Source organism: Neomonachus schauinslandi, chromosome 11 (genome assembly GCF_002201575.2).
Source record: "Neomonachus schauinslandi chromosome 11, ASM220157v2, whole genome shotgun sequence".
Taxonomy (NCBI): domain Eukaryota; kingdom Metazoa; phylum Chordata; class Mammalia; order Carnivora; family Phocidae; genus Neomonachus; species Neomonachus schauinslandi.
In genome coordinates this window covers 85651687-85678140 of record NC_058413.1, presented here as the reverse complement: position 1 = coordinate 85678140, position 26454 = coordinate 85651687, and the positions used below count along the sequence as shown (strand labels likewise).

The window sequence follows — 26454 nt, the reverse complement described above, 5'->3', positions numbered from 1 at the left end:
CCCCCCCCCCCCCCCCCCCCCCCGCTCCCCTTGTTTTAGTGTGTGAGGAGGCTGAGGCACAAAGACTTTTAAATAACTTGCCCCGGGTTATATAGAACATGGAGGTCATGGAATTGAGGCTCTGTTTGGGGATGGTCGTGGTCCAGGACCTTCTGAGACAGTAATTCTGTGAACAAGCTTAAATAGCCCTGAGCTCGTGAGGGGTCATATGATGCGATTTCCATTTGCAGTTTCCTATATTAGATTTCAGGGCCTGGCGGTATTGTTAGAAAATGGGGGGATTGTTTCAGAGATGATTCTCTGGTGCTAGTGGCTTTGACCCTTTGTTCTAGGTAAAGAAAGAATGGGAAGAGGCTGAGCTTCAGGCCAAGAACCTCCCGAAAGCAGAGAGGCAGACTCTCATTCAGGTAAGATGCATTCTCTAGGGACAGCCAGAGTCCCAGGAAATTAGAGTTTGACACTTTCTTTCAGTCAAGAGCTTATGTTACAGGGAAGTTTTAACTGGCCTGCTTTTTTTGTTTGTTTGTTTTTTTCCTCACCTCCAAACTGGCATTCTCTAGAATTGATCACCTATAGTAGAAGGAAAGCAAACAAACTAGAGTGTACCTAGTTCATGCCAGGAAGCAACCTTAGCTGGCTATGTTTGTTAATTCTGCTTTCCTGGCAAAAATCCGAAGTCATTTTCATTCTTAGGCTGTGACTTGTTTTTCAGCAGTACTGACTTCTTTTTTTTTTTTTTCCCCCTCTCTCTCTCTCATTTTTATTTATTTTTTTTAAAGATTTCACTTATTTATTTGACAGAGACCACGAGAGAGGGGGAGTGGGAGAGAGAGAAGCAGGCTTCCCGCTGAGCAGGGAGCTCATTGTGGGGCTCGATCCCAGGACCCTGGGATCATGACCTGAGCCGAAGGCAGACGCCTAATGACTGAGCTACCCAGGCGCCCCTTTTCTCTCTCTCTTAAAGTATTTATTTGAGAGAGAGAGTGAGAACATGTGCGTGAGTGTATGTGAGTTGGGGGAGGGGCAGAGGGAATCTTTAAGCAGACTCCCTATTGAGTGCAGAGCCCAAGGGTGAGTCCGTGGGTGGGGGCTCGATCTCAAGACCCATGAGATCGTGACCTGAGCCAAGACCACGAGTCTGACACAGCCGGCTGAGCCACCCAGGCGCCTCCTGAATTCTTTTTTTTGCAGACTTCTTCAGAAGTGGAAAGGCAGACAATAAGACACTCCTGATACCAGTTCTTCTCTAACTTTGCAAGAATGTAACATTAGAGGGACGCCTGGGTGGCTCAGTCGGTTAAGCGTCTGCCTTCGGCTCAGGTCATGATCCCAGGGTCCTGGGATCGAGTCCCGCATCGGGCTCCCTGCTCTGCGGGGAGCCTGCTTCTCCCTCTGCCTCTGTCTCTCTCTCTGTCTCTCATGAATAAATAAATAAAATCTTTAAAAAAAAAAAAAAAAAGAATGTAACATTAGAATTGTAGCAGCAGCTGGGTGCCCCTTGAATAGAAGAGTGTTGCTAGGAATAGGGATAGCAGTTTGTAAGACCGATTTGGGTTTCATAAAGCAAATTATGATTCACTGAAATCTATCTCCTCGTGATGTTAATACTTTATCGGGACACCTTTTCCTTTTTATCAATCACCTAGAAAATCTAAGAGTGTTAATTTCTACATAGCCAATGCATCCTATGCAGGGAAATTTAGTTCCACAGCCTTAAACTTTACTTTTAAACCTGGCCAGGTACTTCACAGATAACTTACCCTTCAGGACTTCGGTGTGAATGACTCAGCGTAACTTACCACATTACTGGGATATGTTTCAAAATATAGTTCCTGTTGGTGTGTCTCGGGATTTGGAAGTGGCACCTTTGCTAAGTATGGAAAGGACAGCATCCCTTCTCTTGCAGGACACATTGGGAAAGCCCGCCTTGGGCTCATAACACTAGTGATTTCAGTGATGGAAGTGCTAATTCGGACTCCGACGCTCAGATTTAACATGTTCTCAATTAGATAAGGACGTAATTTTTCCAACAGCAATCAGGGTGTACTTGGATCTTACCCTTGCTCCACTCCTCTGACCCCATTATCGACTCGCATGGGCTCTGGGCCGGAGAGGCAGCACCGCGGTCTCAGGCTGTTTGCTTAGACTTCCTCCAGGCACCACGAATTACCTGTCGGTTCTGCTTTCTCGGTTTAGCACTTCCAAGCTATGGTTAAAGCCTTGGAGAAGGAGGCAGCCAGCGAGAAGCAGCAGCTGGTGGAAACCCACCTGGCTAGAGTGGAAGCTATGCTGAACGACCGCCGCCGAATGGCTCTGGAGAATTACCTGGCCGCCTTGCAGTCCGACCCCCCGCGGGTGAGTGCTGTGCAGAGCCCAGTCACTGGTGAACGCTGTCCTGGGGGTTGCCTGCTCTAACGTAGGCTATGTGTAGAACCAACGGATGAGGACCACAGGTCAGCAAAAAAGATTCCATTTCTATGACAAGTTCTGGCGAGGCTGGAGGAGGTAAGGAAAGAAGAGGAGGGAGGAAGAGGTATTATGTTCTAGTATGTGCTTAGGTCACCGTAGCATATCACACTTTCTGCTTGCATATGCTGCCTGTGATAATGGAAGTATCTTACCTCACGATATTGGTTGGTAGTTACTCAATTATTGCATTTTTGTAGTAGCTTTACTTTCAAAGATTAAAAAGCTGTCTTTCAAAGCTTTTGCACTCAATTCTGTTCTAAATAAGGTTATGAAAAAAGGGGTAAAGGAACTTACGTCGAAGCCCTTTGCGCTAGTGACCTCATACTTCTTTATCCCTTAACTCTAACCTGCCTTGCTTTGAGGGGATGGAAAGTACTGGAAAGTAGGATATTAGTATCCTTCTTAAGTGAGCAAGTAAAAGTCTTTTCTGGGTGATACAGGGGCTGCCTACCTTGTAATTAAGGTGTCTGACACTGTTAACCCAGGGGAGAGGACAGAATGAGTGGGAAAATACTGTTGGTTATAGCTTTGGAGCTTAGTTTTTGGTACTTTCTGTAGAAAGGTAGTTTCTTGCTACTGGGTAAGCTAAAAGCTTTAAAAAGCATAGCTTTCATCCTTACGCCTGGCTGGGCTTTACATTCTTAGGTGAGTGTTTTTAAGCTTTGCTTTCCTGCCTGTTTTCATTCTGTAGTCTCTGGATCTTAAAACTACTGTTCTCTCTTGCAGCCTCATCGCATTCTCCAGGCCTTGCGGCGTTATGTCCGCGCTGAGAACAAAGATCGCCTGCATACCATCCGTCATTACCAGCATGTGTTGGCTGTTGACCCAGAAAAGGCAGCCCAAATGAAATCCCAGGTACGCTAAACAGAGTAGGAATTGCGGCGGGAGAGTGTCTCTAGCGGGGAGACTCTGCTTTGACCAGTGGTTGGGCAGTGCTGATAGTTGTGCTTGGAAAATGATAAATGGTTTCCGAAGACATTATGAGGTTACAAGAGTTGGTTTGTGCAAAGATATGATTTTTAAAAAATATCTTCCCCGTACTTTCTTCTATTAAATCATTTCTATTTAAAAGAGTTTCTGGAAGTTTAGAAATGCATGATCATATTGAAGAGTTAAGTCAGTTTCTCAATCTTTTTTTTATATCCGTTTATTTCTGATTTCAGATACCACCAGAATGAATATTTGAAGTCTTTTTCTAGGCAACTATATCAAGCAGTTCTTAAAAATTATTTTGTTCTGTACATTAGTTTTAATTGAGACAGACACTGGTACCTTCCTGGGTTTGTTCCTTTACAGTCTGGAGAGGTTCGTTTCTGGACCCTCTTAATTTCGGTATCGTCCATCTGTTAACTCGCAAAACGTTTTACTCTCTTGTATTTGTATAAAAGAAGCCTTGCCTGCAAGACTGCTGGCTTCCTTGTAAACCAGCAAGTCTAATAGCTTAGGCTGTTGGGTTTTCCTAGAGGGCCTTGTCATGACACAACTGATCTTAATTTCCTCCCATATTTTAAATTTAGTGCTGCGCTGATTGTCCCGTGTCCATGGGATGCACTTAGCCTCGAGGACACTTGCCCATCTCCTCAGGGACTCCCCTCCCAACCTCTTGCCGAGTGTGTATTAGGATTGCAAGGCAATCTGCCCGGAAGTCTTAGGAGTCTTGCAACAGAGGTGGCTGCTCCCCTGGTTCAGAAGTTGGCTGAACCTGCTGTGTAGACAGTGCCTGCTGTCTACATGCCCAACTCGGCACTAGCATCTGACCTTGCAAAATGGAATCACTTGTGTACCCTTGAGCAACTCACCATCAGTGTAGTATTAATTATAGTAGCTATAAAGATGAAGAATAACTACCCTTTTAAACATACAGAGTTGATCTAGCAGTCGGATGTTTGGGGGAACGAGAAGAGTGGGAGAATGTGGACAGGGGTGGCTCTGGGGACCCCGGGAGGCATGTGGTACGGGTCTGGAGCTCAACGCTTTGCTTTGAGTAGAAGAGAAGGCAGAAGGCCAAGTCCTGGAGTAGCTTCCAGGAAGTGTAGGTGGAACGATGCATCCACCTTGACAGGGGCTAGGTTTTTCAGGTCTACTTGGTTTTTTGAAAACAAAAACAAAAAACATAACCTTTTTTTTTTTTTCTCCCAGATTTTTTGTGGAAAAACTAGATTATAACGTAGATCACGTAGTATTTTACAGAAGAGCCATTTTTATATGGTGTGAGAGTAGAAGGAAAGGAGAGACCTTGATCAGTGTATCGACAACTAGGGAATGAGTTGCCTGCCAGCAAGATCGCGGTGCCGCAGCGGACCGCTCCCTTCTTAGCAGATCCGGGGGAAACCCAGCTCCTCCGGCATGATAGTTGCTGGGTGCTCTAAGCCCTTAGTTCTAGTGGAACTTGGCTGCTGAATTACATGAACTTTTGCATGTTCCCCGTTATCTACACTTTAGAAAGTGCTGACTATGTTCAGCCAATGGCAGTTGGCGTGTTTGGTCTGGGGTGTGAGTGGTGTGGTGCCCTTCCCCCTCATCCTGTAGCTCAGGGCTCACCGTGAAGGCACGGATGTCCAGTATTCCACCGTGCGGCCCTTGTTTCTCCTGGGGGCATATGAACCGTCTTCAGTCAAATGCCTCCTTAATTCATCTGAAGTATAACAGCATCCACACACGCGCCAAGACTGGGGGTGGTGCATTTTCACTTTCCATTTGCATTCTCTCTCTAAGGCACTTACTCTTGTGCTTTCCCATCAATTTACTTGATTGAAAGAATGGCAAATATAAAATTAAATTGCTTTCATCCCTGTTTTTAAAGGTCAGAGAGACATCAATCTACAGTAAAAGCATCTTTCCATTTAATTTTTTTTTTCCATTTTGACCATGTTAATGGCTTCAAGCCCACATAATTAATCCATGGGCTTAGAGCACCCTCTTTAGGACGAGTGTGGTAACTGCAAGTGTAACCATCCTGAATTAGCCTGTGTGAGCTACAACACAAGGCCTCACTGTGGCCTTGGGGTGGATGTTAGCCCACGTCACCTTTCATTTCCACCCCAAAAAAGCTTTAAAAGTGACCAGTTTTGATGCCTTTTTTCCTTTTTAAAAAATATGAACAACCTAGAACTGTTGCATTCAGAGAAGGTGTAGTGAACTGCAGAAGATAGATGGTAGGTAAGTCTTTATCACCCCTTAAAATCAGGTTTACTTATACCTCAGTGTAAATATTGGAAGGAATACTAATTCAGTTAAATATGAATAAACTTGTTCTGTTATTCACCATGATAATCATTTCAAGCAATTACTTCACTAAGCAAATCCATGAATGGCCCCCTCTCCATGCAAATCTACTTTTTAGCCAGTGATTTCATTCTCTTTTTACGCCATCTAATCTGACCAGTGGTTAAAATGGACTCATTCCATCTTTCACTCAGCAAAACCTTATCGAGTATCTGGCATTGTATAAATTAGGGTTCCTTTACTCTCGATTAGTACAGTTGCTAAGTGCCTCGTATAAAAATCAAATCAATAACTGCCTAGTGAAAGTTTTTAAAAAATTTTCTTCTAACTCCGAGCACCGTCTGGATAAATTCTCAGATCACCAAGGGGTATTACACACAATCTGAACATACTCCTTGACATCAGCGCCCCTCCCCACCCCCACCCCCCATCGGAGGCTTCGTTTCTGTGGTCTCAGTTACCCACAGGTCAGCTGTGGCCCAGAAGCGAATGATCCTCCTGATGTATCGTCAGGAGGTCAGTAGGAGCCTAACTGTATGTCCCAGGGCCTCTGTCATCCCCGTACTTCATCTCCTCACGTAGCATGTTCTCATCTGTCCTCCTCACTAGAAGAAGGGTGAGTATAGTGCAGGAGGGTATTTTGAGTGAGAGACCCCATTAAATCACTTTATTATAGTGTAATTGTTCCATTTTATTATTAGTTACTGTTACTCTCTTACTGTGCCTAGCTTATAAGTTGAGCTTTATCATAGGTATGTATGCACAGGAAGAAGACCCAGTATGCATGGGGCTCAGTACTGTCTGCAGTTTCCGGCATCCAGTGGAGGTCTTAGAACGTAGGCCCCACAGAGAAGGGGGGGACTGTTGTACTGCAGTGGTCAGCAAATAAGGGTGGGGTGGATGCATTTCCTCTGGCCAGCTGCTTTGCTGGACTCTGTAGAGAATATGCTTTTTCAGCTGATCTTTGTGGAAGTGTGTGTCTGCAAGTTTCCTCTGGGCCTGGCTCTGTTGGTAACAAGGCCTCTCCACCGTACTGTACCTCCAGGTGATGACCCATCTCCATGTGATTGAAGAAAGAAGGAACCAGAGCCTCTCCCTGCTCTACAAAGTACCTTACATAGCCCAGGAAATCCAAGAGGAAATTGGTGGGTGCTGTGTTTGTATCGCGGTCCAGTGGGACTTCTGGCTGAGGCTCGGGGGTGGCAGAGTGCACGATTAGAGAAGTCGGGACAGCCAGGGCCAGGAAGCTGGGCATTAGCACGCCAGGGTGTAAGTCTCGAATTCACTGGAGCTTATGTGGCAAGGTCAAGGGGTAACCCAGGACAGATGTACTGGCTGTGAGCCACGGAGCCTTGAGTTTCTTGACCTTTACTCTGTGACCGGAAGAAAAACTCTAAGGTGTGAAATTGCAAGGGACCAGGGGAACTTCCTGTTGCCCTTTTGCCCCTTAATTCCTGATGCATTTCAAGGCGCCTGCTTTACACACCTTGTCACTTCTCCTCCCTCTTCTGCTCTTCACCTGCTTCATTTATTTGGCAAATATTTATCGTGGCTACTGTGTGTCACAGAGTAAAGTGGTGTGTGAGCAGGCAGTATATCCTGGAGGTCAGGTTACAGTAGGGGAATCAGGAAAATAAGACAAGGAGTGCCACGGGGTGGGGGTGGGGGCAGACGGACAGGGTGGACCCGTGGAGAGTGGCTGGGTGGTCAGGAGGGCCGTCTCGGGCACAGTGACCTGAGATCCACATGACGGAAGGAGCCTCCCACACAGAGATCACGAGGGGGAAACACTGAGCACAGGGAATGGCCGCTGCAGCTGCCTGAAGATCAAGTCGGGTGGACACATTTGAGTAGATCAGTGTGGCGAGAACACAGTGGGGGAAAAAGGGGGCCAAAGAAGTTGGCAGAGGCCAGTTTGTTCAGAGATTTTAGCAAAAGCAAGGAGTTTGGGTTTTATTCTAGGAAAATGGGAAGCCGTTAGAGGGTTTTAAGCTAGGGAGTGACTAGAACTGTATTATGCTTTAAAAAAGAACAGAAATTAAAAAGAAAAAAATCCTTGGCTGCTGTGTGCTATTAAAATTACAAACCTGCCAGGAAGCCATTGTAAACATCAGGTGAGAAACGCTGGCAATGGGCCCTGTGGTGGTCGTGGAGGAAATAAAGAGGTGAGGGCTGTAGGGCACGTCTCAGAGGAAGGGTGAGCAGGGGGTGCCACTAGCTCGGGTGCCGGGGGTGTGAGGGACAGGAAAGCACAGAGGGCAGTGCCCAGGCCTTTCCACCGTCCGCAGGGCATGGACGGTGGTGCCCCACTTCCCTGAGGAAAAGCAGAGAAAACAAGTTGCTGCTGGACATGAAGTGGGTCCGGGCAGTAGATAGGAGGTACAGTTTCGGGGGGGTCATTGAAAAATGTCTGCCGTGGGAAGAAACCACTGAGCCCCAGAGCGGGCTCATAAAGGAGAGAGGCGTGCCGGGGCCGGGGCTCTGCGATGCTGCGGAATCGGGGCTGTAGCTAGGAGGCAGTCGTCCACTGCACCGCGAGCTGGCGAGATGCTCGCCGCAGCAGGCCTCACGTTCTGTAATGACCTGAGTGAGCCTCGTTTGCGCTGGTGGTCCTTCTGAAAGCCGGCTCCCTGCCGTGTGTCTGTCTTTGTCAGACGAGCTGCTGCAAGAGCAGCGAGCCGACACGGACCAGCTCACTGCCTCTATGTCCGAGACCCCCGTGGACGTCCGGGTGAGCTCCGAAGAGAGTGATGAGACCCTGCCGTTCCGCCCCTTCCATCCCTTCCCGTCCTTCCCTGAGAACGAAGGTGTGTATGCGGGGGGGGGTGGGGTGGTTAGAAACCCGAAGGGAGCCTTTGGGACCTGGGTTGTGGCAGGGGGGCTGTACTCCTGGTGACAGCTGGGCAGGGGTTCACTGAGCACCTACTGTGTGCAGGCACCGTGCTGGGTGCCTTCAGATCGCCGGCTTCAGGATCCCCATGAGGTCAGTAATATCCTCCCACTTCATAGACGCTTTGTGTGAAATCCTCTCTTTTTCCTGGTCCTGTCAGCTGCCTCCACAGAGTGTGTGACTCCTGGCACGTGGACGTCACTCTCCTGCTTAAATAGCACTTCCGTGTTATGAGAGGTCATCAGCTTTTCATAGCAAGCGAGGGGGGCAGGCAGTGGGGAGGCTACAGAGGTGGCTTGACTTGTTCAAGGTGACACGTCTGGTATTGGGGGGGTGAGGGGGTGGGCGGGATCAGAAGTCCTGTCCCTCTGACTCCCGGTCTGGCATGCTTCCTTCTATTCCCTTGCTGGTTCTCGGTGTCTAAAAGGATCTTTGAAGGCTGTGGGTCTGCACCAGAAATAAACAAGCTGCTGAGCCCGCTGCCCTGAGACCGGGGTGTGGAATCCGTTTCTATTTATTTGTTTGCTGCTGATGGCGGTGACGGGGGAAATGGTGGCCACAACCGTGGAGTCCTCATATGCCGCTCTAGCTAAGCCTGGTGCACGGCTGCTCTCCTTGAGTCCTCAAGAAAGCCCTCTTTCGTGGGTCCTGGGGCCTGCCCTCATTTGAGCATTCCACGATGTAAAGAGGTTAAGTGTCTGCCCAGGGTCACGTAGCTTGTAGGTGGAGAGTAAGGATTTGAACCCCTGCAGTCTTGGGTACAGTCACCTGCCCCTGACCAGATACAGCAGTGCTGGAACAGAGACCTGCTGAGTGGGGACCCTGGGGGGCACCCAGCTTCACCTTCAGACCTTAACAGAATGCCTTCTGAACTAGTTACCCCAGAAGCACCAGCTCAGTTCGGGTGACCCTGCGATACTCAAACAATCTGAGAAAGGAGCCAGATACCACTTCATTCCTAAGACCCGCACTTCCAAATGCCAGACTTCCATGGGCCCGTAGGGTGGCCATGCTTACACACCTTGTTTGGGGTGGGGGCATCTCGGACAGGTTTGAACGAGGACCCTGTCCCCTTGTCAGAAAACCACAGTCGATAGATACTGCCTTTGTTTTTATTATTTCCTGAGAGAAATAACTTTGTGGGCTCAGCTGAAGAATTTGGGAATCTCCCAAAATTTCCCCCAAAGACCCAAGGCAGACCTGTTTTTTTCTCTCCTGCCTTCCAGTCCATATGCTGCGGATCTTACCTGCTGGTTTGTTTATGGGATATTTCAGGCATGTCTTTAAGGAAGAAAACTTTCTGTTCACATTATAGAGAAATTCTAAGATAGGAATTTCAAAAGAAGCCATTTTCTTTCTTAATCTCCTTTTTGTGCTATTTTTTTGTTTTGTTTTGTTTTGTTTTCCTTTCTGCTAGACACTCAGCCGGAGTTGTACCACCCAATGAAAAAAGGTTGGTCTGTCAAAGATGTTCCCTTTAAAGACCTCATTCCTTTTCATTTCCCCCATGTGTCGGGAGTTTCATTTTCTGTGTCATACCATCACCTGAGATTTTCCCACCTCATTTCTTCAGACATGGCTGTGAGTGGAACCAGAGTAGCCCTGTGTCCTGCACGTAGGATCCAGTGTCCGTGGTATTGGTGATAAGGTGGCCATCCTGAACTTACCTTCTGGATGTCCAGAGAATACAGATATTTTATGAAACATTTTCGTCTGGGTAGATTTTTAAATGCATATCCAACTTAAACCGGTTGGCTGGAATTGCTCACGTATTTGAAAATATGCTGGGTGCGCCTGTTCGAACCCCACATTGGCTGTAGAGTCTACTTTAAAATCTTTTTAAAAAATTAAAATATGCTTGATTTAGGGGCAGGTAGAGAGTCGTTTTCTTTGACCTCTTCCCCCCCCCCCCCCCGCCCCATGCTGCTCCCATTACATCTTTCCCTTTCCTTTTAGCCACGCCTGACCCTTTGTCGATGCCCACTTGTCTCCTGTCTGGAGTTGTAGCAACTCCTCAAAAGCTTAGAAGCTGATGGATGGAAAGATTGTGACAGGTGAACTCTTGCTGCATGGTAGTGAGTGTCCAAGCTTCAGAACAGGCTAGGACTCTGTAAGCACTGTGCTAAGGGCCTCACGTGCTTGGTTTCATTTAATGCACTGAGCACACCTCATGGTCGGGTTTTTCGCTCTCTCAGACAGATTAGGTGGTTGAAGAAGCCTCAGGCTGCATGATTTGCTCAGTCATGACTTTGAGAAATGGAGGAATCCGGATTTGAACCCAGCTCCTTTGTCTTCAAAGCCCGTGCTGTTTCTGTTCCATACAATGGTGCTGAATTTCCCCGCTTGTTGGGTAGTCCGCCGTCCTAGGGTCAGTGTGTTCTTAGTGTGTGTTTTATGAGCCCAGTGTACTGGCTCTGGCAGACTTTGGATGGACCGGGCAGTGTTCTCTAAGAATTTGATGTTGTGGTTTTTGCCACAGCTTTGCCTCAGAACATGAGAGTGCAGTTCGAATCTTGTAAAAGTCACGTATATGTAAATGCTTGATTTGGTTCTACTCGAATATGCCTCTTCTTGGAGATGACGGAGTTCCCTTTCCTCTGAACAGTAGTACATCTTAGGTATTTGTAGATAGAGATGAATTTCCTAGAAATTTACCTGGTTTTCATCCTCATACCTCAGTCGTTCCTAGTTGGAATAATTTAAACATGAATTTTTGTTCTCTTAATGTCACTTGTTTATGCCTCTGTAAAACCAAAGTGGTTTTGGTCAGTGTTTAAGAAAACATGTGGGTTTGGGGCGCCTGGGTGGCTCAGTTGGTTAAGCCACTGCCTTCGGCTCAGGTCATGATCCTGGAGTCCCGGGATCGAGTCCCGCATCGGGCTCCCTGCTCGGCGGGGGGTCTGCTTCTCCCTCTGACCCTCCCCCTTCTCATGCTCTCTCTCTCTATCTCATTCTCTCTCTCAAATAAATAAACAAAAAATCTTAAGAAAACATGTGGGTTATACCACCAAAGGAGTATGATTATAGTCTAGACTAGTAGTAGGATTTGAAATTAGTTGGTTCAGTGCCACGTTACTTTTCAAATAGGATCCTGCCCTGTGACCTTTAAAGTCTGGAGGAGGAGAGAGGGAGTGATGGAAGGATTAGAATTTACTAGGCTTGCTCATCCGCATCCATGCTGAGACAGCACCTCTCCAGATTCCTCTTTCTCAAATAGTCAGGGTGCAGTAATACTGTTTCAGTGGCCTTTTGAGACTACAAAAGCCAGCCCTGACTTAACTCACCCTAGAATCGAGTTGTGAAGTTCCTCTTTGAAGTGAATGCTTTAGGAAAAACCAGCATTATTTTTGGCTGTCTTCTAATGAGTGAACGCAGTAGCTAGCCCTCGTGATCGGCGCCCGTGGTAGCTGTTACTCATGGCTCCATGTCAAGAATGAGTCTGGTTGTGAGCTGTGCTGTGGCCGGACCTGGTGTCATTGTTGGCAAGCCCAGGGACAGCAGTGCTTGGCATATACTTCTGTTTGAGTCTTCCTCACATGCAGGTGGTCCCCTTAGAATGCTGAGTGCACTGTCAGGGTGATCTATTTATAGAAGGTTCAAATTACAGACATTTATATAGAACTGTGTGTCTTATTATTCACAAAAAACTGGTAGGATAGCTAGGAGTCCCCTGCTTTTTGAAGCTAGAAATAAGGAGGATGGCTTGTCACTTCTCCTCTGCCTGGGTTTGTGCTGGCTTCAGTCACGCCACAGCTTTGGATACTGTCATTTGGGGATGCCACGCACAGGTGATGTTGGCTCAGGTGACATCTGACCTGGACAGGAGGAGTGTGGCTAGTCTTGTTCCACATGTAGAACAGTGCCTTCCACCCTCGCGTTAGAATTCTCCCTGTCTGTGGAATGCCTCTTTCCTGTTCATTTTCTAATCCCCATCGAAGATGTGACATCTGTGATCTAAGCCCTCAGAGGGTGACAGGCTAGTGGGAGACAGAGAAGAAGACGAATGAGGATAAACAAGGATTTTAAGTGCTGTAAGCTGGGAATGTCTCCCAAGAGGAGCTGCAGCTCGAAGGACAAGGTCCTTCGTCAGGCAAGGAGGGTATTTCAGGTGGACAGAATTGCCTGTGGAATAAAATATGTTGTCCGAGGCAGACGTGCAGATTCATTGCTGGTATGATGGTTCCTCCATCCAGAGGGAGCCCAGGATGTTGAAGAACCGGGTTGTGGGATAATAGGTGCTTGGTCATATCCCAGAAGGGTATTACATGTTTTTCTGTGCTACAATGCCTTTGGACGCCACTTCTGTTTACCTTATAATAAACATTCTTTTCTGAAGGCTGGCATTCCATTTTTCCAGGTTGGATATAAGTAAGCACTCTCTCTTCCTCCATTATACCCATCGGTCCTCTGAAAAACGCCTGTACCATTCATCCTTCTAGAGCACAGTGCATTCCCAGAAATGGGAACAAAGTAGCATATCATCTAGCCTGGGTGGGCGGTGGGGGTGGGGAGGTGATCAGCGAGGGCTCCTCGGCGCTCAGGAGGGAGATTCTGCTTCTGTGAGGTTGGCATGAGGCCGGCCCAGCCTGGGAAACACTCAGCTGTGCTCTCTCTCCGACACAGGATCTGGAGTGGGAGAGCAGGATGGAGGGCTGATCGGTGCTGAGGAGAAAGTGATTAACAGTAAGAATAAAGTGGATGAAAATATGGTGAGCCATTTCTCCCTTCTGCCCTACCCTGTTTTAATTTTGAGACTAATTAGCATGAGTGGCATTGTTCTAGATGCTTTCCAGATGAACCTCCATGTGTTCCTTTTCCATATGGTAGAAGATGGGTCGGCTCCAACTACTCCCACAAATTGGTTGTATTGTTTAGCATCTGGGTATGAGAAGGAATACAGAATCATTTCTCAGCAGTGGCTCTCTCTTGCTATACAGTGGGGGAAATATATTTGCAACCGAAGATAGGGATAAAATATGGGAGGCCATTTTCAAGTGAATATAGAGATTTAGTAACTTGAAATTGGAATAGAGTCGACTTTGACTCTTCTCTTGCTTTAGGTTTGTACCTACTATTACTATTCTTTTTTTTTTTTTTTTTTAAGATTTTATTTATTTATTTGAGAGAGAGAATGAGAGAGAGAGAGCCTGAGAGCGGGAGGGTCAGAGGGAGAAGCAGACTCCCTGCCGAGCAGGGAGCCCGATGCGGGACTCGATCCTGGGACTCCAGGATCATGACCTGAGCCGAAGGCAGTCGCTTAACCAACTGAGCCACCCAGGCGCCCCCTACTATTACTATTCTACGAGCACTTTTTTGTCACTGATATTTCTGGATTCTCCTCAACTGAGTTCGATACTTGAACATGACTTCTTGGGAGTCTGTCCTGAAATGTCTCTCCATAATGGTTACCTAAAGGAACATGCAGGCGAGAGCCCTGAGGGGCCAGCTGTGACAGAGTAACCTTGTGTCCACACTGGCCAGCTCCTCTAGGGGTTTGGTGAGTGGATTTAGAATGTGCCGAACTGCTTGGTTAGTGGGTATCCTCAGGTGTCCGCTTCCCTCCAGCAAATAATAAATGGAGTAGAAAAGAAGCGGTTCCATTTGTACTGAAGGTCCCCCTTCCACCCAGTTGCTGACCTTTTCATACCGTTTCAGGTCATCGACGAGACTCTGGACGTTAAGGAAATGATCTTCAACGCCGAGAGGGTCGGCGGCCTGGAGGCGGAACCGGTGCGTGTTCAGCTCCAGAACCCAGCTGCCAGGGTTCACGGCGCTCTTTCCATTTCAAGTGGAAAACAGAGAGATGCCCGGCGTCTCAAGTTACCAAAGGCCCCCATGCCCATTTTTCCACACATTTGGATAAGAAAGCTAAAATTAGGATCTCCGTGGAGATTGGGAAAAGTGGGAGTTCTCCTTATGGGGATGGTTACTTGGAAGGCAGGATCTTGGAGCTCCCTGGGTTTCGGGGTCGTGACTCTCCAGGAGCTAGGCCCTCGTGGAGTGCGTGTCTCCCGCTGTGCAGAGTCACCGAGACCTTGTCGCACGTCTGCTCTGTTACTGTAGGAATCTGTGGGGCCCCTGCGGGAGGACTTCAGTCTGAGCAGCAGTGCCCTCATTGGGCTGTTGGTCATTGCGGTGGCCATCGCCACGGTCATCGTCATCAGCCTGGTGATGCTGAGGAAGAGACAGTATGGCACCATCAGCCATGGGATCGTGGAGGTGAGTAGGCCTTGTGCCGTGGCCCCGAGCTGGGGATGGCTCGCTCTGTGCTGTCAGGGTTATGGCGTGCAGACATCTCAACTTCCTGGGTGCCGCGCTTCAGTTAAAGTAGTCACTGGGTTATTAGGTCACGTTTCGGAAGTCCGCCCCAACTGAATTATGTTGGCCCTGTCACATTTTAACATTAATTTGGGCCTTTGACTGTGAATGTGAGGGAAACACAAGAGCGTTTTATGCTGCAGAGGATGAAAACTTTGCTCAGATTATTTCCTTGGTGTTTCCTTCTTTCCAGTATGTTTAGGTATTTGGGAATGAGGACTGTCGATACCCTTCTTTGTTTTTGTTGCTGATTTTTTTTTTTTAAGGTTTTTATTTATTTATTTGACAGAGACACAGTGAGAGAGGGAACACAAGCAGGGGGAGTGGGAGAGGGAGAAGCAGGCTTCCAGCTGAGCAGGGAGCCTGATGCGGGGCTCGATCCCAGGACCCCGGGACCATGACCTGAGCCGAAGGCAGACGCTTAATGACTGAGCCCCCTAGGCGTCCCAATAGTCTTTTTTTAATGGGAAAAAAGAACAGGAAATTTAGAGCCAGAGCAGACTGTTTCGGTTCCGTCTTCTGCTGATTCATAATTAGAATTGCTTACGACTCATTTTGAGGTAGGTGATGGGAATGTCCAGAGTTTCTTGGGTCCAGAAAATGAATACAATAAGGAATGTGATGTGCCCTGGAAAATTAGTTCAGATGTGTGTCTTAGTGACTTGGTTTCACCTCCTGCTAGACACTGGCCTAGTAGTAGAATTTCTGAGCTGGAAAAGACCCACAGATCACGTGGTCCCAGTTCTGATTTTATAGGGCTCACTCACCGAGGCTGTCCCAAATAAGACATGGTAGGCGCCGTGGTGCTAGGAAGTTCAGTTCACTCCTTCCTTTAACTCGGACTCTACTTTTACGACTCCAGCTTTCAGAAGCCTCTTTGGCCCCCTTCTTTTCTTCCTCCTCCTCCCCCAGTGTCCTCACCACTGACTCTCGTTTGGTCTACCCGGTGGCAGTTGGACACCGGCTAGACTTTGGTTCCCAGGGGATTGCACAGCAAACGGCTTCGGTGTTGCGATCTGTGCAGTGATCTTCCGTCTTCGTTCCTCCAGGTTGACCCAATGCTCACCCCAGAGGAGCGTCACCTGAACAAGATGCAGAACCACGGTTACGAAAACCCCACCTACAAATACCTGGAGCAGATGCAGATCTAAGCGGAAGGAAGCGCGAGGCGCCACCCATTGGAGCAGGCGCTGCAGGTGGGCCAGGAGATGGCGGTCCGGTGTTTCGGGTCAACTCCTGACCAGCAGTTGCGCCCGGAGGATTTCGTTCGGACCTCCTGGATCATTAAGACTCTAAAGTACTACTGTAGAATCACAATTTCCATTCTTTTAAATGGGTGAAAAATGTTAATATAACAATATATGATATATAAACCTTAAATGAAATGAAAAAAATGATCTATTGCAGATATTTGACTGATGTAGTTTTCTTTTTTTAAATTAATCAGAAATCCCACTTCTATTGTATTGTCTCACATATGTTCTCTGTAAATGGACAGTGTTGGTTTTCGGTGATGGACTGTATGTGCAGGCCGTTTCAGCTGCATTGTATAAACCACTCTTTAAGGCTCATTCACTGTCCTGGTTTTTCTTAGGAAAAAAAGAAGAAACTAAGGCAGTATTCCCTCTTTAAATGAGCTAGGTTTCAGAAAGTTGCCCAGAAACTAAATGTAATAGGGAACCGTCATTGACCACTCAAGCACATCATGAGACCCTCGCAGAATCATGTTAAAGGACCAGTTTCTTGGAAGCCTGGTGTTCCCAGTGCTGGGCACCTTGGTGTCACCCAGGAGGCTGAAAGCATTTGAGTTCGGCAGCTTTTAGCAAGCCTACCGTATACAGATTAGGGCAGCCACTCCTGCTTTCCTTCTAAATCCAGTTCTTCCATGGAAATTAGCCTGTAGTTTATATAGGATGTCCTTCCACTGTCTGCCGTTGACTTACTGTAGCTTTTTACTACTCACTTCCCTTTCCAGTCACGTCCACACGTACTGTCTTTTCCTCTTTGGACAGCCGCCCCCCTCCCGCCCCAACACTGACCCTCCCCCCTCCCCGTTGTACCCTGACTTCCCTGCCCGCCCCCTCCCTCAGCTGCTCAGAGAAGACCACAGTAGGGGGTGCCACGCACCCAGGAGAGAGGTGGGGGACTGGCTGTTATGTGCAAGGAGGATACTCCACGTTGTACATGAAATGCTCTGTAGACACCGTGGAAAGCTTTGGAAATTTTGTTTCCTTCACCTGAGTCTTTGTGATGCTTGTATAGTTGGTGATGCTCACAGTTTTTTCTTTTTCTTCTATTGTTCTTTCTTTCCTTTCATTCTTTTTCTTTATTTTATTTTAGTCGGAAGGTTCTGGTAACCTGTGGTGTATTTTTTTCTATTTCCCTGTGACCTTTTTTTTTTTTCCTTCTTCTTCCTCCCCTTTACCTTATCCATGTGTCTTCCCACTATGCACAGATAAACTTCACCTACAAACTCCTTAATCTGATCTGTGGAGAATGTACAGTTGAAACACATCAATAAATACTTTAACTTCCACCAAGACTCCTTGTTTCATTGGCATGGCGTTAGTCCGTGGTGATGGCTGTAACCCTCCTGCCTTCCCTAGAAGGTTCCCAGCTGCACCACAGGGACAGGAATCTGGCCACTCAAGCAAGTTGGCTCTTAGGCTTGAATTCCGTTTGTTCTTAAATTTTTTTTTTAAAGATTTTATTCATCCATTTGACAGAGACACAGCGAGAGGGGAGCACAAGCAGGAGGAGTGGGAGAGGGAGAAGCAGGCTTCCCGCCGAGCAGCGAACCGGATGCGGGGCTTGATCCCAGGACCCTGGGATCGTGACCTGAGCCGAAGGCAGACGCTTAATGACTGAGCCACCCAGGTGCCCCTTGAATTCCATTTTTTCATTTAAAACTAAGGGAGGGGCGCCTGGCTGGCTCAGTCAGTAGAGCGTGTGACTCTTGATCTCGGGGTTGTGAGTTTGAGCCCCAAGTTGAGTGTAGAGATTACTTAAAAAAATACTAAGGGAAAGTGCTTTCAATCTGAAGGCTGGTATCTTTTATTTGTCTAAGGGAAATATTCTTTCATTATTTCCTTTAATGATTTCCTCCACCATATATTATGTTTTCTAAAATGCTAATTTGGCTAAACATTGGACTTCCCTGATTGCTTTTTTCTTTAAAATTTTCTATGTAGGGCGCCTGGGTGGCTCAGTCGTTAAGCGTCTGCCTTCGGCTCAGGTCATGATCCCAGGGTCCTGGGATCGAGCCCCACATCGGGCTCCCCTGCTCAGCGGGAAGCCTGCTTCTCCCTCTCCCACTCCCCCTGCTTGTGTTCTCTCTGTCACTCTGTCTCTGTCAAACAAACAAACAAACAAAATCTTTAAGAAAAAAAAAAGGCAAAAAGAAAAGTCTCCTATTGCCCCACATCGGGCTCCCCGCTCAGCAGGAAGCCTGCTTCTCCCTCTCCCACTCCCCCTGCTTGTGTTCCCTCTCTCACTGTGCCTCTCTCTGTCAAATAAATAAATAAAATCTTAAAAAAAAAATGTTCTATGTAGTTTCAGTCTATAATCTGATTGCTTTGCCTTTATCTTGCAGCCTTTTTGGTGAATTTTGTAAGTTTAAAATTTCTGGAGAGGGACACCTGGGTGGCTCAGTCGGTTAAGCGGCTGCCTTCGGCCCAGGTCATGATCCCAGGGTCCTGGGATCGAGTCCCACATTGGGCTCCTTGCTCAGCGGGGAACCTGCTTCTCCCTCTCTCTCCCTCTGCTTGTGCTCTCTCTGTCAAATAAAATCTTTAAAAAAAAAAAAAATTTCTGGAGAGCTGCTTAACTTTATTTTACTATTCCTTTCAACATCGCTTTTCACGACGACAAATCTGAATTTATACCTGTGAATTTTTAAAGTTATCTTTGAATTACATGTTTCCTTCTGAGCTATTGACTTCCTGTAAATGTGTAGCAATCATTTATTTGATCATGGTTAGTTAAAAAAGTTAAGAGGGAAAGTTAGTCGGACGTTTTGCCCAGCAAAATTGAATTTGGGCTACTGATACTTATTAATAGGAGACTTTTTTTTTTTTTAAGATTTTATTTATTTATTTGACAGAGAGAGGCACAGTGAGAGAGGGAACACAAGCAGGGGGAGTGGGAGAGGGAGAAGCAGGCTTCCTGCTGAGCGGGGAGCCCGATGTGGGGCAATAGGAGACTTTTCTTTTTGCCTTTTTTTTTTCTTAAAGATTTTGTTTGTTTGTTTGTTTGACAGAGACAGAGTGACAGAGGGAACACAAGCAGGGGCAGTGGGAGAGGGAGAAGCAGACTTCCCGCTGAGCAGGGAGCCCGATGCGGGGCTCGATCCCACGACGCTGGGATCATGACCTGAGCCGAAGGCAGACGCTTAATGACTGAGCCACCCAGGCACCCCAAGACTTTTCTCTTTGAAACTGGAAACAATGAATGGGGCTTGTGGCTGGATTTTCAGAGAAATATTTCCAGCCTTGACTTGTTCCTTTAATGACCTGCCTGCCACTAGGAGGTGCTGTTTTCTCATTGAAGGGGGTTTGTTTACCTGATCTCTGCTTATAGCACTTTATGCCTGGGGCTGGTTTTCACTAGTGATTTGTTTTTAGTGTCTGGCTACATGTGTAATAGTAAACTCAGAGCTAATCTTAGAGTCCTCATCCCAGTTGAGCTTAATGCCGGTTTACATTTATAGTGCAGTGAAGGTAACACTACATGTATGTACATATATGATGCATGTATCTTGCTTAGGGTACTCAAATATAATGACTGTGCATCTTACAAACCTGCTGCCAGGAAGCACCATGGGACAAACCTGTTGAACAGGCTGGTTCTTTGTAACCATCTGCCTCTTCCTCCTCCATTGACCACTCCGATTGCTGCCAGGAAAGTCATGAAAAAAATGAAACTTTGAATTTGTAAAGCCAGTTTCTGGCAGAGTGATATGAAAAGTATTGTCACTTGACCTTCTGCGGTATCAGCTGGAAAATGTAGATGGTGGAGCATTCCTTATCTGGTTCCAAATCGAACAGACCAGCTTCATTTATTTTAGGGCCTGCCGTCTGCTAGCTGCCCTACATGCAGAGCCTCCTTTAATTGTCTTAACCTTTATAGCGTGGGTATTCTTATCTTGGAGAAAGCTGAGGTTTTCCGACTGCTAAGGGATGGAGCGGAGATCCACGCTCAGCGCTGTTACAGTAATTGCCTGGCTCCCTGTACGTTGGTCCTGGAGGATAGCGGTCCCTGGGGTCACCCCACAGGCTGGTGCCAGTCAACTAGGACCCATCCAACTGGTCGACTAGTAGGACTTCTATCCGTTACCAACACTCCTGTGGATGGTGGGCCCCGGGGGAGTTTGGGGCTGGTGAAATTGTAGTGTTTCCATTTACACATCCGTTACCCAAGCAGGGTCGGTGCAGAGGCCGTTGGGATTAGACTCGAATGTCTTGGCATCGAGGCTCGCATACCTCCCTCATCTTGGACTGATACAGATCTGCAGATATGGTAGCTATAAAGAGTCTGTTTCTTCATTTTGAAAGGAAACGCCCACGGCGATGAGGCGTGTGTCCGGCCCGGACTGCCCAGCAGGCCTCACCCTCGGCCAGCTCCACTCTGCTCCTTGGTGGCCCCGGCTCCTGTTTGGGGACTGAGAGAAACTTATTCATCCCCTGGTTTCTGCCTTGGTGACTCAGCTCTGCCTTCTGAGGAATGTGGCCCTGCCCACCTTGCCGTGGGCCTCGGGTGCCGCCGGCACCTTCCAGCTGGCTTTGGTGCAAGGTCCTCCACCTCCCTGTCTGCTCTGTTACAAACCGGAACCCGGCCCCTGAGGTCAGAGCCAGCCCAGATGTCCTGGCAGTCTCCTCTGGTTTCCTTTGCTGTCACACTGATACCCTTACACTAGGAGACACAGATTGGGGGGCCATGAGTCTCTCAGATTTGGGGGGAAGCCAGAGGCTCACTCTCAAGGAACCTACTGTCTCACCTCACTCATTAGAAGTGACGGACATGGAGAAAATGGATGGAAGGAACTAGAAGGGCCCTCATGGCATCTCTCATTTCACAGTTCAAACATGACCACAGGTCACAATGCTATTCAGTGCAGAACCAAAGTCTGTGGTATGGGCAGCCGGTTCTTTTTTCTGGGACAAAAGGTAAAGTGGTTCTTCTAAAATAAGAATATCTTGCCTGGCTACCCCTGGGATATGGGGGTACTCTTGTCTGGGGATAATTCTGTCTAGAGCTCCTTAAAAATCGCAGGCTGTTAGTGCAAAACCACTGTGGAGAAGCCCAGGTGTCCAGAGGATGGGACAAAAGACATAATTCACAAATACTTGTTTCAGGATCCTTGAAATGGATGGGGCACGACTTGGAGACTCTTCAGGAGTTCTTTGGCCAAGTTAACCCAGGTCCGAATGAACTTAAGATACTGAAGTCAGTGGCTCTTTCTGGTTAGAGCAGGAACATCCATCAAGAAAACATCTTGATAGGTGCCCTGTATATATAGTTATTTTAAGATTAGATATATATATAAAGTCATAAATAGAAACTTGGAAAGCATTAAAAAAAGATGAAATTATTTTTTCTAAATGTTATTTAATGAAGCCTCTTGGGTCCAGTAAAATATTACGAGCTTCAGTGCAAGCGAAGTGATTGCTTTCGTTCTCTTGTAACCAAAGTCCACAGTTGGTTCAGGTTGCCTTAGTTTTCATTGCTGTCCTTGTTCTGTCTCCGGATACCCCATTATATTCAGTTGTGTCTTTCTTTTTTTTTTTTTTAAAGATTTTATTTATTTATTTGAGAGAGAGAGAATGAGAGAGAGCGAGTACATGAGAGGGGGGAGGGTCAGAGGGAGAAGCAGACTCCCTGCCAAGCAGGGAGCCCGAAGCGGGACTCGATCCAGGGACTCCAGCATCATGACCTGAGCCGAAGGCAGTCGCTTAACCAACTGAGCCACCCAGGTGCCCTCAGTTGTGTCTTTCTAAGCTCCTCTTGACTGTGGCAGTTTTGCAGACTTCCCTTGTGTTTGATGATTTTGACAGTTTCGAGGTGTGCTGGTCAGGTATTTGTAGGACGCCCCTCTCCTGGGGTTTGCCTGATGATTTTCTCGTGATAAGACCCCAGCATTATGTGCTGCTGGGGAGGAAGACCGAAGTGCCATGCTCATCACGTCTTATCAAGGGTACATACTGTCACCATGACTTTATCACTGTTGCCGGCATTGCTCGCCTGGCCGGGGCAGGTCTGGCAGTGTCTTCTGCTGTGAAGATACTCTCACCAACCCCCGTTCCCTCGTTGGAAGGATGTCACTACGTGCCGCCCACAGTTAAGGAGTGGAGTTATGCTCCTCCGTATTTATTTTTAAATTGTGTTTTAACACTTAGAAGTAGAGCAATTACAAGTCTGGCTCAAAGTCTACTTGTTTCATCATTTAATGGCTATCAAAGCTGAAAGAGTTCTTTTCTTTTTGAAAGATTTTATTTATTTTTGGGAGAGAGCACGAGCGGAGGGGCAGAGGGAGAGGAAGAAGCAGACTCCCCGCTGAGCAGGGAGCCTGATGGGAGGCTCAATCCCAGGACCCAGAGATCAGGGGTCCAAAGGCAGATGCTTAACCAACTGAGCCACCCTGGCGCCCCAAGAGTTCTGGATTGTAGTGATGGTTTTATGAGTATATAAGTTGCATATATGTACAAGCTTGAACACTTTTAATAGGTGCAGTTGACTGTCAATTAACCTCAATAAAGCTGTTTAAAAAAGCAAAAAGCCGGGAGAGGCACCTCGTACAAACAGGCTGGAATGAGAGGTGCGTCCTCAGCTCTGCCTGTTAAGCACAGTCCGATCTGTCAATTCTGTCTGAGTTTAGGTATGCGAATAGGTCTTTTAGGGGAGGCATCACTGTCCACAACAAAGTAACCTAGTGATGGAAACCTCTCCAGGTATTTTCAAACTTCCCCATAGCATGAGCTGCTTTAGAAAAAGCAAATCGCGGGGCACCTGGCTGGCTCAGTCGGTAGAGCCTAAGATGCTTGGTCTCGGGGTCGTGGGTTTGAGCCCCACATTGGGCCAAGAGCTTACTTAAAAAAAAAAAAAGAAAATTTGAACAGGTGTTTTTAGCTTAAAATACTTAAAACAAACTGCAACATCTTTAAGTTCAACAACTTTTTAAATACTTTGTCACAAGATGAATCTCTGCGTGGGACAAAATGTTTTCTTGGTCACTTCCAATCTTATTTTAAAATATTGCAAAGATTCTACCATATTTTAAAAGTTCCCGATTTTTATCAAAATAACTACATTGAAGACATTTTGTAACATATTGTGCACTTAAGGTTTTCATGTGGTCTAGCACCAGAACTTTATCTGGAAATATTTCTTTATGCTAACCAAAGCAGCCAATCCAATAGCATTTCATTTTCTGAGATTTTTCATAATCCATTCTTTTCCACAAAATACAGATTAAATTTAAGAGGAAGCTATAACGCTACATGTGGGAATTTTGAAGCCAAAACTGCCTGGCTCTATTCCTAATTTGGCCACCTACTAGCTAGGGGACCTTGAGAAAGTTACCTAACTGCTCTGTGCCTTGGTTTCCCCATCTGAAGAAATGGGGTCAGTGATGGTACTTACCGCATTGGGTTAGAAGTGAGTGACCACAGGGAAAGCTCTGAAACATGGACCAGTGCCCAGCGCAGAGCAAGTGCTCAGTGAATGTTAGGTATCATTAAAGTAGAAGAGCTATCTTTTTTTTTTTTTTTTTTTAAAGGGAGATAAAGCGGGGTTGCGGGGAGGGGGAAAGGGAGAGAGAGAATCTTAAGTAGGCTCCATGTCCAGCTAGGAGCCCAATGCAGGGCTCAGTCTCATGACTGAGATCATGACCTGAGTCAAAATCAAGAGTTGGATGCTTAACTCCACCACCCAGGTTTCCCGAGAGCTACCTTTTTAAATTTTTTTTTTTTTTTTTTGTAATCTCTATGCCCATCATGGGGCTCGAACTCACGACCCTGAGATCAAGAGTAGCATGCTCTTCCAATGGAGGTGGGAAGCCAGGTGCCCCAGGTATTATTATTTTAAATGGTTGAAAACATATCTTCTCCAGGACATAGGGCTCGCTCAAGAGACAGTACTTGTGTAGTTAATGATTAAAACTGGCAAAGGGACGCCTGGGTGGCTCAGTCAGTTAAGCATCTGCCGTTAGCCCAGGTCATGATCCCAGGGTCCTGGGATCGAGCCCCACATCGGGCTCCCTGCTCCGCGGGAAGCCTGCTTCTCCCTCTCCCACTCCCCCTGCTTGTGTTCCCTGTCTCGCTGTGTCTCTCTCTGCCAAATAAATAAATAAAATCTTAAAAAAAAAAAAAAAACCCTGGCAAATACTATACCATAAATTGGGCTGTGGTAGAATCATCTGTACTGGGGTGCCTGGGTGGCTCAGTTGGTTAAGCGACTACCTTCGGCTCAGGTCATGATCCTGGAGTCCTAGGATCGAGTCCCACGTGGGGCTCCCCGCTCGGCAGGGAGTCTGCTTCTCCCTCTGACCCTCTCCCCTCTCTCTTTCTCAAATAAATAAAATCTTAAAAAACAAAACAAAACATCTGTACTTCCATCCAAACCTTCCATACACTAACATTATTTTGTTGCTTGTTTCTTCAAGCCTATGGTCATCCAACAGTGCTTACTGACAGAAGAATGTATTATAGTGTTGCCTGTTGTTTTCTTTGTATTGTTTCAAGCCATTCTTACCGTGGCAGGAAAAAGTGATTCTGCAGGGTCTTTGGTTTGTAATTAAGAACCTCAGGCTGTACATTTATCATTCTTTAATGAAATTTGTAAACTACTAAATTGAGTATTGTATGACTTTAAGCACTAAAAAAATGCAGTGGTTTGTCATGTACTGGATATTGATTGATTGATTATTGATTGTAGGCTCCATGTCCAGGTTGGAGCCCAACGTGGGGCCTGAACCCATGACCCTGAGATCAAGACCTGAGCTGAGGACAAGAGTTAGCACCCAACCAACTGACCCACCCAGGTGCCCCTGGACATTTAATTTTTAAGTCTCATTAATCATGTTGGCCTCATAATACTTGTTAACACCTCAAGGCCCAACATACACTTAGAGTGAGGAACATCATTATTAATAGATGTAAGTCCATGATATCGATGATTTAGAATCTTTTTTTTTTTTAAGATTATTTATTTATTTGACAGAGACACAGCGAGAGAGGGAACACAAGCAGGGGGAGTGGGAGAGGGAGAAGCAGGCTCCCTGCCGAGCAAGGAGCCCGATGCGGGGCTCGATCCCAGGACTCTGGGATCATGACCTGAGCGGAAGGCAGACGCTTAATGACTGAGCCACCCAGGCGCCTGGATTCAGAACCTTTTAACCAACTTCTTAATCAGATGATAATTGTTGTAACCATTGGGCCATTGTTGTGGCCATTGAAGAGTTTGTACTGGAGTAGAAATGTCAGTGGGGACATTTTCTTGTTCTGTACTTGAGGTACTGACTGGTATTATCTACTTAATTGCAGTGAAGATAATATTTTGTAAGAATCTTCTAAAGCCACACACACATATATTTACATTATTTGATTAAAACTTGAGTTCCTTTAACTAGGCCCATGAGCACTGAACTCAGAATGTAAGCAAATGAGTCAAGGTACTTTGATTTTTTTAAAAAGCCCGTGTAGGGGTGCCTGGGTAGCTCAGTTGGTTGGGCGTCTGACTTGGGCTCAGGTCATGATCCCGGGGTCCTGGATGGGGAGCAAGATGGCGGAGGAGTAGGAGACCTGGATTTCATGATCCCGGGGTCCTGGGATCGAGCCCCACATCGGACTCCCTGCTTGGTGGGGACCCTGCTTCTCCCTCTCCCTTTGTCTGCTGCTCCCCCTGCTTGTGCTCTCTCTCTCTCTCTCCATCAAATAAATAAATAAAAATCTTTTAAAAAATAAAAATCAAAAGCCCGTGTAGGCCCCATGCAGCACCATGGGTCAGGGAGTGGTAGGCTGGGCATAGCTCCACATAACAGATGGAAGAAGGGTGAACTTGGATTTGTGGGTGATAAGGATAGGGCAGGGGAAGTCAGACAAAAGAAAGTGCTCAATGATGCTGTCTAGACAGAGCATCAAATAAGTAGTAGCCTGGGGTAAATAGAATGCCTTTCAGAAAGGCTCTGAGGGCACATTCCAGACGACCAGCTCAGAGCACCTGCAATCGCCTGGTTTATAGACACCAGGGTATCTTTCGAGCAGCCCTCCTGTATTTGGAGGATTTCCACATTAAGAGTCCTGCCTACCCAAGGCAGGAAACAGAACTGGACTTCTCAACTGGTTTGCAGGTAGCGCACAGGCCTAACTTAGGATTGCCAATGAGGTGCACTCACAGGAGACTTATTCAAGAAGGAACAAAGAAAGGACACAGGTCACTCTCTGGCTCGAGTAACAGTAGAGACAGACAGCTCGGGGGCGGCAGGGGGTAGCATTGCTGGCCTGCAGGGCGAGTCTCACTGGGATGAGCTGTAGTGCTAACTCCCTGGACCGGAGCGG

The 26454-nt window shown here is 46.9% G+C and overlaps 1 protein-coding gene across 2 annotated transcripts in view; it reads left to right on the top strand.

The window, feature by feature from the left end:
• APLP2 (amyloid beta precursor like protein 2) overlaps positions 1–17438 on the top strand; it is an 86088-nt gene extending 68650 nt beyond the window's left edge. The window contains exons 9-18 of one of the 2 annotated variants that reach the window (XM_044919450.1): positions 333–407; positions 2197–2355; positions 3196–3324; positions 6740–6839; positions 8349–8501; positions 10002–10037; positions 13208–13293; positions 14240–14314; positions 14648–14803; positions 15952–17438. In XM_044919450.1, coding sequence (XP_044775385.1) covers positions 333–407; positions 2197–2355; positions 3196–3324; positions 6740–6839; positions 8349–8501; positions 10002–10037; positions 13208–13293; positions 14240–14314; positions 14648–14803; positions 15952–16053 — 1071 coding nt within the window. In that variant the 3' untranslated portion in view covers positions 16054–17438. The remainder of the gene's footprint in view (positions 1–332; positions 408–2196; positions 2356–3195; positions 3325–6739; positions 6840–8348; positions 8502–10001; positions 10038–13207; positions 13294–14239; positions 14315–14647; positions 14804–15951) is intronic. The other variant, XM_021696505.2, reaches the window with a different exon arrangement.
• Positions 17439–26454: the final 9016 nt, after the last annotated feature.